The sequence below is a fragment of the Haliotis rufescens genome, unplaced genomic scaffold (genome assembly GCF_023055435.1).
Source record: "Haliotis rufescens isolate VD_foot unplaced genomic scaffold, xgHalRufe1.0.p SCAF_6, whole genome shotgun sequence".
NCBI classification, from domain to species: domain Eukaryota; kingdom Metazoa; phylum Mollusca; class Gastropoda; order Lepetellida; family Haliotidae; genus Haliotis; species Haliotis rufescens.
This window is the reverse complement of record NW_025964334.1, coordinates 58,407,737-58,422,927: the sequence shown is the minus strand read 5'-3', so window position 1 is coordinate 58,422,927 and position 15,191 is coordinate 58,407,737. Positions and strand designations below refer to the sequence as shown.

Sequence of the window (15,191 nt, the reverse complement as noted above, 5' to 3'; positions counted from 1 at the left end):
TTCCAAATGCACTGTCACAAAGCCATAGATTTTGCTTAACCCAAGACCAGCGTTTCAAATCAGTCAATCACATTTTCTTTTTTAAGTATTGTATCTTGCACTGAGCGAAACCGGGTTAACATGGACTCAAAAGAGACATGAAGTGTATGTGGACATTGAAATATATCCCAGTATTACAGGATATACTCACAGCAAACCTACAAGCAAACAAATTTATTGTACAGGGTGTTTTCTTTGTATTATCAGAAGGTGATAATGACCAAGGTTAAACTCCATCACAATACAGTGAAAAAAACACCAATTTCAACTATTTCAACTGTGACAAACTCAAGACATATGAAACAGTTTGAAGAATCATTTTCTTAAGATCGCCTTCCAAAACTCCATTAAATTCTAAGATTACTGAGCCTCCAATAGACGAACCATATTACTTCTTAAGGCAATTTTATGATGGACGTTAAAGTACACTTGCACTTTTTAATTCAAATTAAGTCAAATGCTATTACACAATTTCTATTCTTACTTTTACAATCACCCCTAAAATATGCCTCCATGTCATGCCCTAAAGATAACTCTGCCATCCAAACATTAAGAAAATCTAGATTCCATACTTTAGCAATAACCATCAAGGCTAGCTAATTCATTTCCAATACCACTTATTCACATGCATCATCATCATCATCATCATCATCATCATCATCATAAGATATCAAAATTATCACAACACCTAAATTATTATAATTTTTTTCTCAGACAAAATAGACATGTAACCATCTGTCAAAATATAACCACCTAGATTGATAACAAAATTCATCTGCAGAAAAAAGTATGAAACTAAGACGACATACACATATTTCCTTGCTATTTAGGCCAACGTTTCCGGGGCGGAGCAAGGGACTATAGGTAGGCATGAGCAGGATGACCTACAAACAACCTATACCAACGATAATCTTATTTTGATAACTAGACACTCACGGGTGTAAATCATGCTATCTCAAGTCAAACTTCCTGTTGTGAATATACCCATGTATTTTATGTCTTATAGGTTCAAGGGCGTTAATCACACTAAACTCATACTTGCAAAGTTTTCCTCGTCTTTACCTTACATTACATCTGCTTCGAACAGTAAACCTTTGAACTATATAAATTACTGTGTGCATAGGATTAAAAGGGGGCATGAGGTAGGGGATATATGACGGTGTATAAGCATGACAGGAAGTTGCCCAATACTTCACTATCTACCTGGCTAAGATACTTAACCTACATCGTATGTACACTCATATCACATTTACCTCGTTTAGTTGGAGTCTGATACTGACTCATCTGTCATCTATGGATATTTGTCATCAATTCCATCACCCTACCACACAAGATACTATTAACGCTATTATGTACATATGTGCTTTAAAGCGCATCAACTTTTATCTCAAAATAAAAACGGTAGAATAATACTATTAAGACCCCAAACAGAATTTGTTGAAGTTCGTCAAATATTTTTCTAACCGATAAAACAAGTGACACACAGATTGACTGAAGCACTTCTGCGAATATCTTGATACTTTCAATTTAACACTACGAAGTATATATCTGTTAGAGCAGACAAGTTTGAGATACATCTGCTCCAGCCATGATGAACTAACAGATACTGTTTCAACGAGACAACAAACCCAGTGGAGTCATATTTTCATTTCAGCCCAGTTTGTTTTATCTCCAAATTTTTTTGACAAATATTTCCAGAGGTCATTGTTGCGAGGGGCAATCGATGGTCGAAATGTTCGCATTTCCTCGTGTATACAGACACAGCTGTACCCCTGTTTAAGATTTGCCAGCAAACCAACGCGCCATCATTTCTGTCGACTTTAAGATCAAGAAAAACTCCCAACCATCTTTAAAATTCTATAGTCAATCTATGTGCCACACTTATTGACTGTGTGCAAGTAGATGCTATGACTCACTCAAAATAAAAGCTTTTCCTCAGCCCATTGTCTCCCTGATTGAGACAGTCTTCACTGGCTGTTTCTTAACCTCCATCATGGCTGCCAATTTTGATTGAAGATTGAGTTTTTTCCTTATCTATCTACAAACACGACAAATGTTTGCAAAGCAACTTTTTAAAAGTTTAAATTGACAAACATTGTCTTGTATTGAGTTTGTAAAGAAAGTTTTTTGGCAACAGACCACATGATGTATAAAGTGATACTGAATTTACTGAAATACATAAATATGACCGAATTATTCCATATTTGAAACTTCAATGAGCTATCACTCTCTCTATCATAAAAGTGCTAGTTTAGATTGGATGTTTTCTTTGGTCACAGCCAGTGCACATACAACTGGGTTTTTTAGACTTAAAAAGTCTGAAATACGCCGAACCCATGTTCCAAAACATTTCAATGTCATAAACTTGCAATTAAAACGTATGACAACAAGAAATAACTATACATTAATGTGGGGGTAGTTGTACGCATAATTTACTTATACCTAAATATCAAGAGTGAGTACTGTGCCATGTTGGTGGGTTTAATAACTTTAACCAAATGTGCAGGAAAGCGATAATGAAAAGAGAGTCACAACATACAGAAGCAGAGGCCGTATCCATTTGACAAACAACATTTCCAATAACATTATCGCAATCTGATCAAGGCTAATGGTATAAGTTTGTAGATTTTGAAACAAGGTTCCCTCTAAATGTCATGACCCCTCAACAATTCACATATGACAAGGAAATAATTTGTGTCTTATCTTTCAAAGTGGGTCTTTGTCCACATTTCACAGTAAGATTTGACTAAGTCACGTGCGCTCAGTCTAAGATTCTTTGCATGCAGACAGTATCATATATCATTGTGGCTAGACTTGACAAAATTATTTATTTATTGCTTACCATCAACTTTCCTTATGAATTAATCAGTAACAAAGATATCTACCTTTGTATAATGTATATACGTATAGTTTATAACACCTGGCGTGGTACGGCAGTTAACACATGGTCAAGATAACAGGGAAGAAGTGTTTAAATCACCACCTCCACTGATTCCCTAGTGTAACCTGGACTGTTTTTTATGGCCTTACTATCTTAGAAAAACAGTTTTCTTGATGCCATACATTCTCAAAAAATATTTTCTTTATCAAACATTTAAATACATATTGACCAGAATGGGTTTAAAGGTACCGCCATTTAAATTCCATGTATTCCCTATTCTTCTAAATCTTTGTATTTAATTATTACATATGAACTACTTTCCTGCAAACTAAATACATTAACTAAATAATAGTCTTGCTTGACTTGGTATGAGGATCCATACATACAATGCATAATATAGAAGTTATCAATTTACTTTTGAATACTTTGTCATCTATCAACTTCAAATAATGCCTATCAAACAATAGAGAATACATAATGTATTTTCTTCGTAATTTATCTTTGGCTTATCACATAAAAAATACACACATACTGTTGTTTCAACACATAACTACATAATACTCTACACATCAACCAAGAAACTACATACTTCATTTCAGCAATATGGTTCTCGTTCTTTTCTCAAACCTTGACTGATTTCTCAGTAAGCTTGGCACCAAGAACACACAACTGGACTCTACCTGGTCCAGGTATGTGTGGAATACCTGTCTCATTACTAAGGAAATATTTGTTGTGGGAAGTTGTATAGACAAAGTCCATGTGAAATGACTTATAGATTTTTAAGAGCAAATATGACTGGCGACAATGTCGTTTATAACTTGAAAACGTAGGTGGTCTCCAATAGGTACAATGTAAGACAAAGCCACATTGTTTTCCCACACGAAACTTGTAGTTTTTCCCCCAACTCCCACTGTTAACATGTATACGGTATGTAAAACTCTCCGTTCATATTGTATGAAACCCAACCATCCTATCACTGCTTTGTTGGAACAGTGTGTCTTACCTACGTGGAACGCAACCGTTCACGTTTTGACAATGTCATATTGTTTACCAAGAATGTAAGAATCTAACGATTGCTTGTTTTCTAGATGCCCGCCAATCACCGACACACACACCTGATGGTCTATACTAGAAGTAAAGAGTGTATTATTTTTTCACAGCTTGCACCCGATGTTCTTTGACGATGTCAACAAGCAAACCTGCCATGAAGAGTGGGCTGAAACTCAGGTGTATTCCGTATTGAACTGCACAGCAGTGTCTATATCCAGGCCTTGGCAATGTCAACAGGATATATTTGTTTGCTTCTCTCGAAAGGGAAATGCTAGACACACATAAGCTTGAGACAAAGTACACGAGCCGGACTTTAACATAACTGCACATCTACGACTTACTACACAAAATACCGCCTGTATCCTTTCATAACATGACTCATGAACGAATTATTGTTTCCATTCTAAAAAATTCCCTACAAAATTGGACCGTTTGACTTTAGCATGTTTCAAATAGTGAAAGAAACCCTTGATTAAAATTGACAGCTCCTACAACTTTTCGCCATTGTTACTGTTCTATTTTTAATTCAGGTCCCATGTTTAGATTCTAGAGTTTTCAAATAGACTGGTTTCTTTCTTTCCCTCAAAATCTTTTTTTCAAACACAAAAGTCAATATTGTAAATATACATGAAATGGGGCAGATGTTGTGATATGATGTTTGATGTAGATGGACAATATTGACATAATATTAAAAAGTGAAATAATTAAGTAACAAATGACAACATTACATCAATGATCATCAGTTTGCTATGCAAGCAATTTGCAACGTTGTTTTACAATCAGAAACCTTTTTTGACAAATTTTGTTAACAATGTTGCACAATATTAACCAGGCAGGTCATATGTTTTGATACTGCATTGATAGACATTTTCTATCAATTAACAACAAATAAAAAATGTTAGCACTAGAAAATACACCTTTTCAAAGTCAATTACACAATAATGCAAGTCATGCTTCAAAAGAAGTTGATGAATGTAATTAACAGAATTAAAAATATTTAAATACTTGTTTCAACATGAATTGGATCACTATGCAAAATTAAAACCCATCAAAAGTATTTTCCTTACTGTGAACAAAAGGCATCGTCAATAATGTAAGCATTTCACATGAGACTCACTCTACCATGGCAAGCAGCAATATCAGCTATTTCCAGCATAAAAAAAATATTGCTAACTGACAATGACTTCCAACTATCACAAAGAAAAAGTAATTATTTTCCTCAGTCACTAGATAATTTTCCATGTGGCAGTAAATAAGAAATTGGCCATTGATGACTCACTCAATTGGACCTAAGCAGCCTCAGAGAACTGTTAAAATAAATTACAAGACAAATTCTTCATATACAATTTTCTCAAAATTGTGCTGCACGTCAACAGAAAATCAAATTGTGCACATACATACAATTGCTGTCCGTCCCCATCTTTCCACGAGAATCTTGAGAAATTTAATTTCCTTGGCAATCACCAACACTTGACGGACAAAAGGACAATGGAGAAGGCTTCTGACAGTGACACAAAGGCCGTAAGTACTCCTGTACGATTACAACTTAGTCATCGCACAGCTCCCCAGCCAAACTCAATCAATTAAAATAATGGAAATGATGAGTCAAAAATGTCACATAGATTGCAAATGCTGGAAGTGATAACGTCGTGTTTATGACATATGTAGCGTATCAAAGCGTGGGTACCCTGCTAACACAAAGAGTAGTAGAAACGCACACGCTCAATAATCAATGACCCAGAGTCCATTCATCCTTATCTTACAGTGTTACTCCGTATATCTCCGCCTCTATTAGCTAAAAATAGACCACAAAAGAAAAAACCTTTCTCTAGTACTCACATTTGTGGAAGACTGTGAACTTGGCAATGAAGAGAATGACTTGCCTGTAGTGGCAGTCAAAGCGTGTGTGATGCAGTTCCTATCTAAGTTATAGTGATCAATATCTGGCGTTAGGTCACCCCGGTATACTATACGTATTACACTCAACTGACAAGGCCCGCGGTTTGAATAGGGTTCGCGGGAATCTTAAAAATTGATCAATTCACAGATTAAACTTTAAGTCAAGAGTTGAATTATGAAAGGAAATGAAGATGAAATAATTCCAGATGCTTGAGTGTGGAAGAATGTGCAGAAATTTGCTGCAAAGCCAGGTGTCATTACGATGGCCCGACACTCTCACAGAGCACATGTGAGATCGAAAACAATGGAACCAAGACTAGCCGCGTGCGCTAACCACAACTGAAGCAAACACAAATGGGTGACGGTCACCAGACAACTTTGAGAGAGAAATTTCCTAATCTGGCATAGACACAACGTTTGTGTTACTGAGCAGAGGTGACAATTAATATTACTTACCCGAAAGGATTTTCAAAACTTTGACAGCTGCTTTCGTCTCTTTGGGCTACAGCGCCATTTTAATTACCCAGCATACATACGCAGCAGTAAGTGCGCATGCGTACAATTTGTTTACAAATGGCGGCCTACTTGGTGTGCTTGACGGCCGGGGGTGGTGTCCCACTATTTTCACGTACGAAAGGAGATCTAAAGCCTGTAAGACTTCATGCTTGTCTAGTTACACATATTTATTATCATGGAAGCTTTTTATGTCAGCTTGTACGCTGCTAGCTTGTTTGACGCTCAGTTACGGATGTAAACATTACCACGTGTTTTGACCCTAGATAACGCGGAAGCAGGTGCCCCAAGACTTGACAGGCAGCATGTCATCTCAAACGTTTCGCGGATAAATTTTGCTTACTCGCTTTTGTCTCGGTTTTGTTTTCTTCGCTTTGTTTGTCCTGCAATTCTGTGTGAGAGCTTATTTATACAGCTGGCGTTTTGTGTTATAAATAATTGTTTTGATTAACATGGATATTCATCAATTAATGGGCATTTCTGCTTATTTTATTGGGTTGTTTTTATTTATCAATTCAAGGTTTAAATAGACACCATTTTGTGTAACATTCGTGATGCATTTTTAATCACAGGTCTACACTATTGAAGACAAACTTAAAATAAATCCTCTTATCTACAAAAAATATGTACAAGTTATTGTAACAAATCAATGAAGAAGATTTACATCAGCTGTGGTATACATGGCACACAACTGTTACAACATATATGTATATAATGGATGTGATAAATGTGTTACCAGTGCTTTTGAATGAGCTGGGGCCCAACACCTGAGGTATTTGAGAATGCCATAAAATCCCTCTGTAAGGGTAGATTGCACCCAGAGATAACACTGGGTATGACTATGAGAGCTCATCAGGGTAACAGCACTGGCCATACTGTTATGACAGTGAGTGGGCTCTCTCAACCATGACTAATCAAGTGCTTTGATAGTATATTGGGAGCAATTACTTATTGGAGATAATCCTGCTTAATTAATCACCTGCATTAATTGACCACTTACAGAGTTGTTAATTCCCTACTGTGTAATTTTATCTTAAATCTATCAACACCATGCTGTTGGAGATTTAATTTGGTGATGGGACAGTTTAATTATCTTGATTGTAGTTTGTTCACAGTTTTCTTCTGTTCAGTTTACACTGATTAAGTTGAAATTGCGCATACAAGTTAAGAATATAAGTATCTTGAATTGCTTTTGTAATTTCTTTGTGCATTTAGATAACACTCTTGTACAAGACATTTAAGTTAGCTGCTCTTATTGAAATGTTGAATTAATTGAAGATGTACAATGTTCAAATCAATTAAACTAATTAGCATTTAATTGTGTGTATTGTATTAGGTGTTTTGTCAAACTGTTTAATCAAGTAAAACTGTGTGTCAAAGGCTATTAACACATGTTTATTGGCAAGGATTAATTTGCTGTCGTAAAGCAATAAATTGTGTTTCTGGGTGAAACAACTCGATGTCATTTTTTTGTATGTATGGTGCAAATGATGTCACAAACAATTCAAATATTGTGAAATTTCTTTTGATTTAAAGATTAGGAAGCGGTTTACAATATTTGGAAAATGTGAAGTTTGTAAAACAAATTAATCATGGCACATTAGAATATGATTTTCCATTTCCTACACTTACATTCTTTGAATTAGTTTCTTATACTTAATTAAAACTTAGTCTTTACATTAAAGCTTTTGTCTACTTCAGCGAAGTGTATCCCTTCCACCAAAATAACTTACATCTCAGCTTCTGGCAAATGAAAAATGTTAGAATAACTCAAACTGTATTGAATCAGTGTTTCCTATTGGGGATATGAAATCTGTGGATTAGCTTCATTAGTATTGTTTGTATACAATTTTGGTTGCAAATAAATCTTTCCAGCTGAATAAGTGAAGTATTGCTGAAACCAAATTAGCTCACCAAGTCGGCATTCAGGCATAATGCGATTTAATGAACCTGATTCTTGCTTCCAGCAATGGCAAATGTGTATGTCCTCTGGCCAAGTGTTTAATGACTTAAACCAGTAGTCTGTCTGCCCTAGAGTCTGTGGGGTGTGTCTGTCTGTCAGTCTGTAGTGTGTCTGTCTGCCCTAGAGTCTGTGGGGTGTGTCTGTCTGCCCTAGAGTCTGGGGGGTGTCTGTCTGTGAGTCTGTAGTGTGTCTGTCTGCCCTAGAGTCTGTTGGGTGTGTCTGTCTGTCAGTCTGTAGTGTGTCTGTCTGCCCTAGAGTCTGTGGGGTATGCCTGTCTGTCAGTCTGTAGTGTGTCTGTCAGTCCTAGAGTCTGTGGGTATGTCTGTCTGTCAGTCTGTAGTGTGTCTGTCTGCCCTAGAGTCTGTGGGGTGTGTCTGTCTGTCAGTCTGTAGTGTGTCTGTCTGCCCTAGAGTCTGGGGGGTGTCTGTCTGTCAGTCTGTAGTGTGTCTGTCAGTCCTAGAGTCTGTGGGGTATGTCTGTGTGTCAGGCTGGAGTGTGCCTGTCTGTCAGTCTGTAGGGTGTCTGTCTGCCCTAGAGTCTGTGGGGTGTGTCTGTCTGTCAGTCTGTAGTGTGTGTGTCTGCCCTAGAGTCTGTATGGTGTGTCTGTGAGTCTGTTGTGCCTGTCTGTAGTGTGTCTGTCAGTCCTAGAGTCTATGGGGTGTCTGTCAGTCTGTTGTGCCTGTCTGTCAGGCTGGAGTGTGCCTGTCTGTCATTCTGTAGTGTGTCTGTCAGTCCTAGAGTCTGTAGTGCCTGTCTGTCAGTCTGTAGGGTGTCTGTATTTCCCAAGTCTGTCAGTCTGAAGGGTGTGTCTGTCAGGACTTTCACAAAATGTCAAAAGTTAAGTTAATATGTTGTTATTGTCCAGCTGAGTCCTACATCTATTTTCTTGCTTACCAGGCATACATGTCCCAGAACAAGAAAATACAAAAACGACAAAGTTTATGAACCCTACTCAGTAAGCAAGATCATGAAAAACAATTTAAGTCTTTTTTGTGAAGAAAAGGAACCATTGTATTATAAACATTACATCAAATATTTCTTTGAAATGACCAATCTTGATAAAATGGGGAATAAGTCTGCTGTATTTTGGCCTAGAAAGCAAGTTCGACAAGCAATGTGATTGTTCAGGCCAAATAAGGCTTTCAAACGTCCTGACCAGATTTTGATGATGTGATTCTTAACATGAAAATCTCTCAGTGTCCGTGTGTGACAGGTTGTGTAGTGTTAATGATACTGACTACTTGGAGGTGAGTACACGTGGTCTTCGTTGTCACAGAACCGAGCCAATCAAGCAGGTAGAGCACCAACACGTGTTTTATGCCAACCCACTCTTTTGGCATCATTTTGTACATGTTTTACTCTTTTGCATCGGCTATGATTAGCAGAGTTTGTCAGCCCAACGGAGAATTGCTAGACACGGCCTTAAGGCTAGTGGTTAAAGGCTTAGTCTGGTACAGTTGAACAACAGCCTGGAGGATGGAGATGGCAGCATCAGTGTCTGCAATAATACTGCTGTATTGCACTATTGTCACCACACAATGTCACAATAATGTCTAGCCATTGGTTGTGTAAGAGAGTTGGCTTGAATGCTGCTTTGAACATTATTTCTGTCCTATCACAGGGTATTTTAAGGAAATATGCAAGGGATGCAAGTTAACCCCTGTATTGTACAGGGATCCAAGTTAACCCCTGTATTGTACAGGAATGCAAGTTAACCCCTGTATTGTACAGGAATGCAAGTTAACCCCTGTATTGTACAGGGATGCAAGTTAACCCCTGAATTGTACTGGGATGCAAGTTAACTCCTGTATTGTACAGGGATGCAAGTTAACCCCTGTATTGTACAGGGATGCAAGTTAACCCCTGTGTTGTACAGGGATGCAAGTTAACCCCTCTATTGTACAGGGATGCAAGTTAACCCCTGTATTGTACAGGAATGCAAGTTAACTCCAGTATTATACAGGGATGCAAGTTAACCCCTGTATTGTACAGGGATGCAAGTTAACCCCTGTATTGTACAGGGATTCAAGTTAACCCCTGTATTGTTCAGGGATCCAAGTTAACCCCCTGTATTGTACAGGGATGCAAGTCAACCCCTGTATTGTTTCAGGGATCCAAGTTAACCCCTGTGTTGTACGGGGATGCAAGTTAGCCCCTGTATTGTACAGGGATTCAAGTTAACCCCAGTATTGTACAGGGATCCAAGTTAACCCCTGTATTGTACAGGGATGCAAGTTAACCCCTGTATTGTACAGGGATCCAAGTTAACCCCTGTATTGTACAGGGATCCAAGTTAACCCCCTGAATTGTACAGGGATGCAAGTTAACCCCTGTGTTGTACGGGGATGCAAGTTAGCCCCTGTATTGATTCAGGGATCCAAGTTAACCCCTGTGTTGTACGGGGATGCAAGTTAACCCCTGTATTGATTCAGGGATCCAAGTTAACCTCAGTGTTGTACTGGGATGCAAGTTAGCCCATGTATTTTACAGGGATTCAAGTTAACCCCTGTATTGATTCAGGGATCCAAGTTAACCCCTGTATTGTACTGGGATGCAAGTTAGCCCCTCTAACTCAGGCTGACTCAGGCTAGTGTTGCTAGTGCCAGGCCACATCACTGATTGAAATAACAGGATGAACATATAGTGATGTCTGAAGCAATAGTAGTTTGTTATCAAATCATATTCATTTGAAACACACTCACTTACACATACTATTGTTACAGTTGTAACTAGCCCAGGACATGTATACCAGGACTATCTTATTATGGTTTGAACTCATTATGAACCGTGAAGATCCAGGTTAGAATCGGTCTTCAGCTTCCCTGGTTTGTCCTGGTAATGTTTCTAGGTTTGTCAGCACCATACCCGTGCAGGTAGATTTCAGCAAAGTAGTAAATTTTCTAAAGATCTGTCACTTTAGACTTTCCACCACGTCAAGCTGACACCGTGATATAACTGAAATACTGTTCAACGCGACATTATAACGCGACTCCCTCACTAGCTTGTGTTTTGACAGCTTCACAGTACAACTATTGCCAATACCTGCTCAGTTTCATGCTGATTGCCATGGAGAAACACTGGTCGGGATAAAAGGACAACTTAGAGGTACTAAATACCTGTTTGATATTCCGTTCCTGAGAAATGTTGCCATTAAGACTTATTTTGAACATAAGAAACTGAAAACTGGTGGGTCATTTCTGTAGGATATGGGTTACCGTATTCGACGTAATAAGCGCCCAGGGCGCTCTCAAAATTAGAAATATGGGGCTCTTATTAGAATAGTATTTTGAGTTGAAAGATAAATTTCGCGGTTTATGCTAACAGCCTGAAATGTTTATATTCGACATATATATTTTTCCAGAATTTAATTGCCCATAATTAAGGGTGCATATAACAGACAAGTGCGTATTATACACGAATAAAATAAGTCTTATGTAAATTGATCAATCGGAAGGGGTGCTAATTGGGATTGTTCACTAGCCAATATATTAACAAATATCGCCGTGGGCGCTTATTACGTCGAATACGGTATATGAAATGTACAAGATGTCATGGTTTCTGATTCCCTTCAAAACAAAATAGTCAAATGTAATTAACAAAGATAGAAAGCATACTATAGGGAATGAAACAAGAAATTTTGGCCAATTCTATAGGGCACATTTATTCTCAACATTCTTGACATTCTCAATTTCCTGATTCTGTTAACAGAGTAAAATGTGATGCATGGATTCACAAGAGTAGCTTCCTATCAACTTTCTCAGATGTAACCAGATAAGATTTGCAAACAATACTTATGAAAACATCTTCAGAGATTGAAAGTATTTTTTAATTTTGTAAAAAAAAGTAAAAATAAACGAACAACAAAAAGAAGCTTTTTCGTACTCTAACGGGAAAAAATAAGTACAAGAAACATGAAACTGGAATCACCTCTTCAAGGAGATAGTTTTCATTTACCTGTCATGTGGTCTTTGATGCCAGCTTGTATACGTGAGAAGCTTGCAGATTTTCATAAGAAGAGTACATCTGACTAGGTCTAGTTTTTAAATTATTTGTTGACCAGTGTTCTATTCTACATACATGGGGAATGACCAGAATGATGCTGTACAATACTTCAGTACTCACTGTCAGCATCAGCAGGACGTGGGAGAGGGAAACCTTGTGCTGTGGTTACGTATGTCATGAAATGTAGTCATAAAATATTGTATGGCTAAAGCAAATGAATTGGCTATTGTGAAGAAAGAAACACCAGGTGAATGAACTGATAACAATTTAATTATACCCCGCCATGAAGTAGTAGGGGGATACAGGAGAGGATGCTGTCCATCCGCCCGTCCCTCATGTTTGGTTTCCGAAGCAGAACTACAAACCATGAGAGATATTGTAACCAAACTTGGGACATAGATAGGTGTAGTGTCTTTTGATAGTTCAGGATTTAAAAAAAAATTATTTTTCAAGATTCCAGGGCAACGACTTTGACTTACCGTATTTGACTTAATAAGCGCCCAGAGTCTCTCAAAATTAGAAATAGGGGGCTCTTATTAGAATATTATTTTGGTGATAAACAACAGAGTTGAAAGATCGTAAATTTCCTGGTTTATGCTGACAGCCTGAAATGTTTATATACGACGGATATATTTTTCCAGAATTTAATTTCCCGTAATTAAGGATGCATATAACACACATATTTTACACCAATAAATAAGTCTTGTGTACATTGATCAATCCAAAGGGCTGCTAATTTGGATTGTTCACTAGCCAATATATTAGCAAATATCGCAGTGGGCGCTTATTAGAGCGGGGGTGCTTATTACATCGAATACAGTAGTCTGAAAATGGTGGTAGTGAGGAAATCTTGAAAACAATACAATGTTTCTGGCCTTGTACACAACCGAACATATCTCTCTCTCTCCCTCTCTCTCTCTCTCTCCCTCTCTCTCTCTCTCTCTCTCTCTCTCTCTCCCTCTCTCTCTCTCTCTCCCTCTCTCTCTCCCTCTCTCTCTCCCTCTCTCTCTCTCCCTCTCTCTCCCTCTCTCTCTCTCTCTCCCTCTTTCTCTCCCTCTTTCTCTCTCTCTCTCTCTCCCTCTCTCTCTCCCTCTCTCTCTCTCCCTCTCTCTCTCTCTCTCTCTCCCTCTCTCTCTCTCTCTCCCTCTCTCTCTCTCTCTCTCTCTCTCTCTCATATTGGCGGGGATATGAGTATTTCCTGCTTGTTCTAAAATAGAACAGCTTTCCTGATGAAGCTGATCATTTCTTTTCTAAAATATTGTGAAAGTGTTGTCATAGATACAGGGTACAAATTCAATCTATTCTGTGAAAGATTATCATGTGAAGACTACTGGTGCCTCTTTGCTTGTGCTTCATTTTTTTTGCTGTTTGTGACTTTAGTTCAAACATCGAGATCAAATTGAAGCCATAACACAAAGTTTATGTTGTGGTGACCATATACTGATGAAAAGAAGTAAGGGAACAGCTAGAGTGGGAGTCATGTTTACCCAAGATAACTAGGGATTACTTTGCAAGGAAGTAAGCATGCTACACACCAACATTTCACACAGCAACATATACTGCTCGACTTTTGATAGGGACATTTTCTTGTTTCAATGATAAACAACTGTCTCATATGTCAAGTGTATATTGAAATAGAATAACGTCTGATTATCCCGATCAAAAGTAGAGTGTTATCTATTTTACTTTGAAGTATTTTGTTTTAAACAACAGTATGCATTATACAACAATATTTCTATATGTTCCTTAATTTCTTTCCATCAGTATGGTAAAGTTACGAACAAGTTTTTAATGTCACAGAAGTCTGCTGATGTTGCATAAAGTTAGATGTGAATCTGTTAGTACTGGGTTTATTGCAACACTCTTGCCATTATATGATATAACTGGGGAACATGTCCCATATTTCATAGATATATCTTTTTTTGGCCCTGCATGTTGTAATTATGACATCATGAGAAAACTTATCACTGCTGTTAGAAAATACTTCAGACGGTAAGTCAGGTTGCATATTATCAACTAAACGCAGATAAGGTTAGTGTTTCGATATATTGAAGAAATATATTGCTCCAGGTTTCTTTATGAAAGCATTTATGCCTCCGTTTAAATTCCTCCGTCCACATCATCTCAACTTGCAGATAAGGTTTATTTTCTCAAGAAGTATTTTTGCTACATTTCATTGTTTTAAGTTTTCGCTGTTGAATATAAAGACAATGATATTTTCAAATTATTGAATAATATGTACATATATAAATATTTGGTGAAATACATTTCGTGTTTGATTATATCAAAAGTCTTTTAATGTGAATAGAATAAATTCACTTTACATTTTATTGATTATGAATATAGTTTTTTGGCACTCTGTCTTTGAAATGTCATTTTGTTAGAGTATGTATTCTTATATTAATAAGATCATTTCTATTCAGTCAGTATGTTTGTACCAAGACTCAATTTGAAAATGAATTAAGTTTTGATGCTTCCCTCAACATGTGTAACTTTGTATAATACATGTATAACATAATACTTGAACATTATTTAACACTAAGCTCATTTAGTAAAATAGTTTTATTAAAATCTTTCTGAAGGTTTTAAACGAATGAGGAGGATGTCTCAATGGTCCATTGAAGTAATGGTGTAAGGAAGAATAGCCTGATTGAGATTGTATTTACTCACATTGAACCAAACCAAAAGATGCTCTTGTACAAGTAATGCACGACAAAGTGTTCACCTGCGTAGAACTTTCTTACAATCTTTCTTCATTCTCCAACAAAAATGTGAACAAAAGGAAACCAAATGTTTTTCAGACGTTTGAAATGATTCTCTCAGTCTAGCAGTTAGACAACAAAG

General features: G+C 37.3%; 2 protein-coding genes across 3 annotated transcripts in view; one reads left to right on the top strand and one right to left on the bottom strand.

Moving 5' to 3' along the window:
- Positions 1-6,402, bottom strand: part of LOC124143176 (gastrula zinc finger protein XlCGF53.1-like) — a 49,327-nt gene extending 42,925 nt beyond the window's left edge. The window contains exon 1 of one of the 2 annotated variants that reach the window (XM_046512033.2): positions 6,326-6,402. The gene's annotated coding sequence lies outside the window, so the exon portion shown is untranslated. Of the gene's footprint in view, positions 1-5,809; positions 5,887-6,325 lie in introns of those variants that run through there. The other variant, XM_046512034.2, reaches the window with a different exon arrangement.
- Positions 6,403-6,418: 16 nt separating this feature from the next.
- The window catches only part of LOC124143175 (protein fuzzy homolog), a 141,972-nt gene continuing 133,199 nt past the window's right edge, over positions 6,419-15,191 (top strand). Inside the window, exon 1 of the mRNA XM_046512031.2 lies at positions 6,419-6,520. Coding sequence (XP_046367987.2) covers positions 6,422-6,520 — 99 coding nt within the window. The 5' untranslated portion in view covers positions 6,419-6,421. The remainder of the gene's footprint in view (positions 6,521-15,191) is intronic.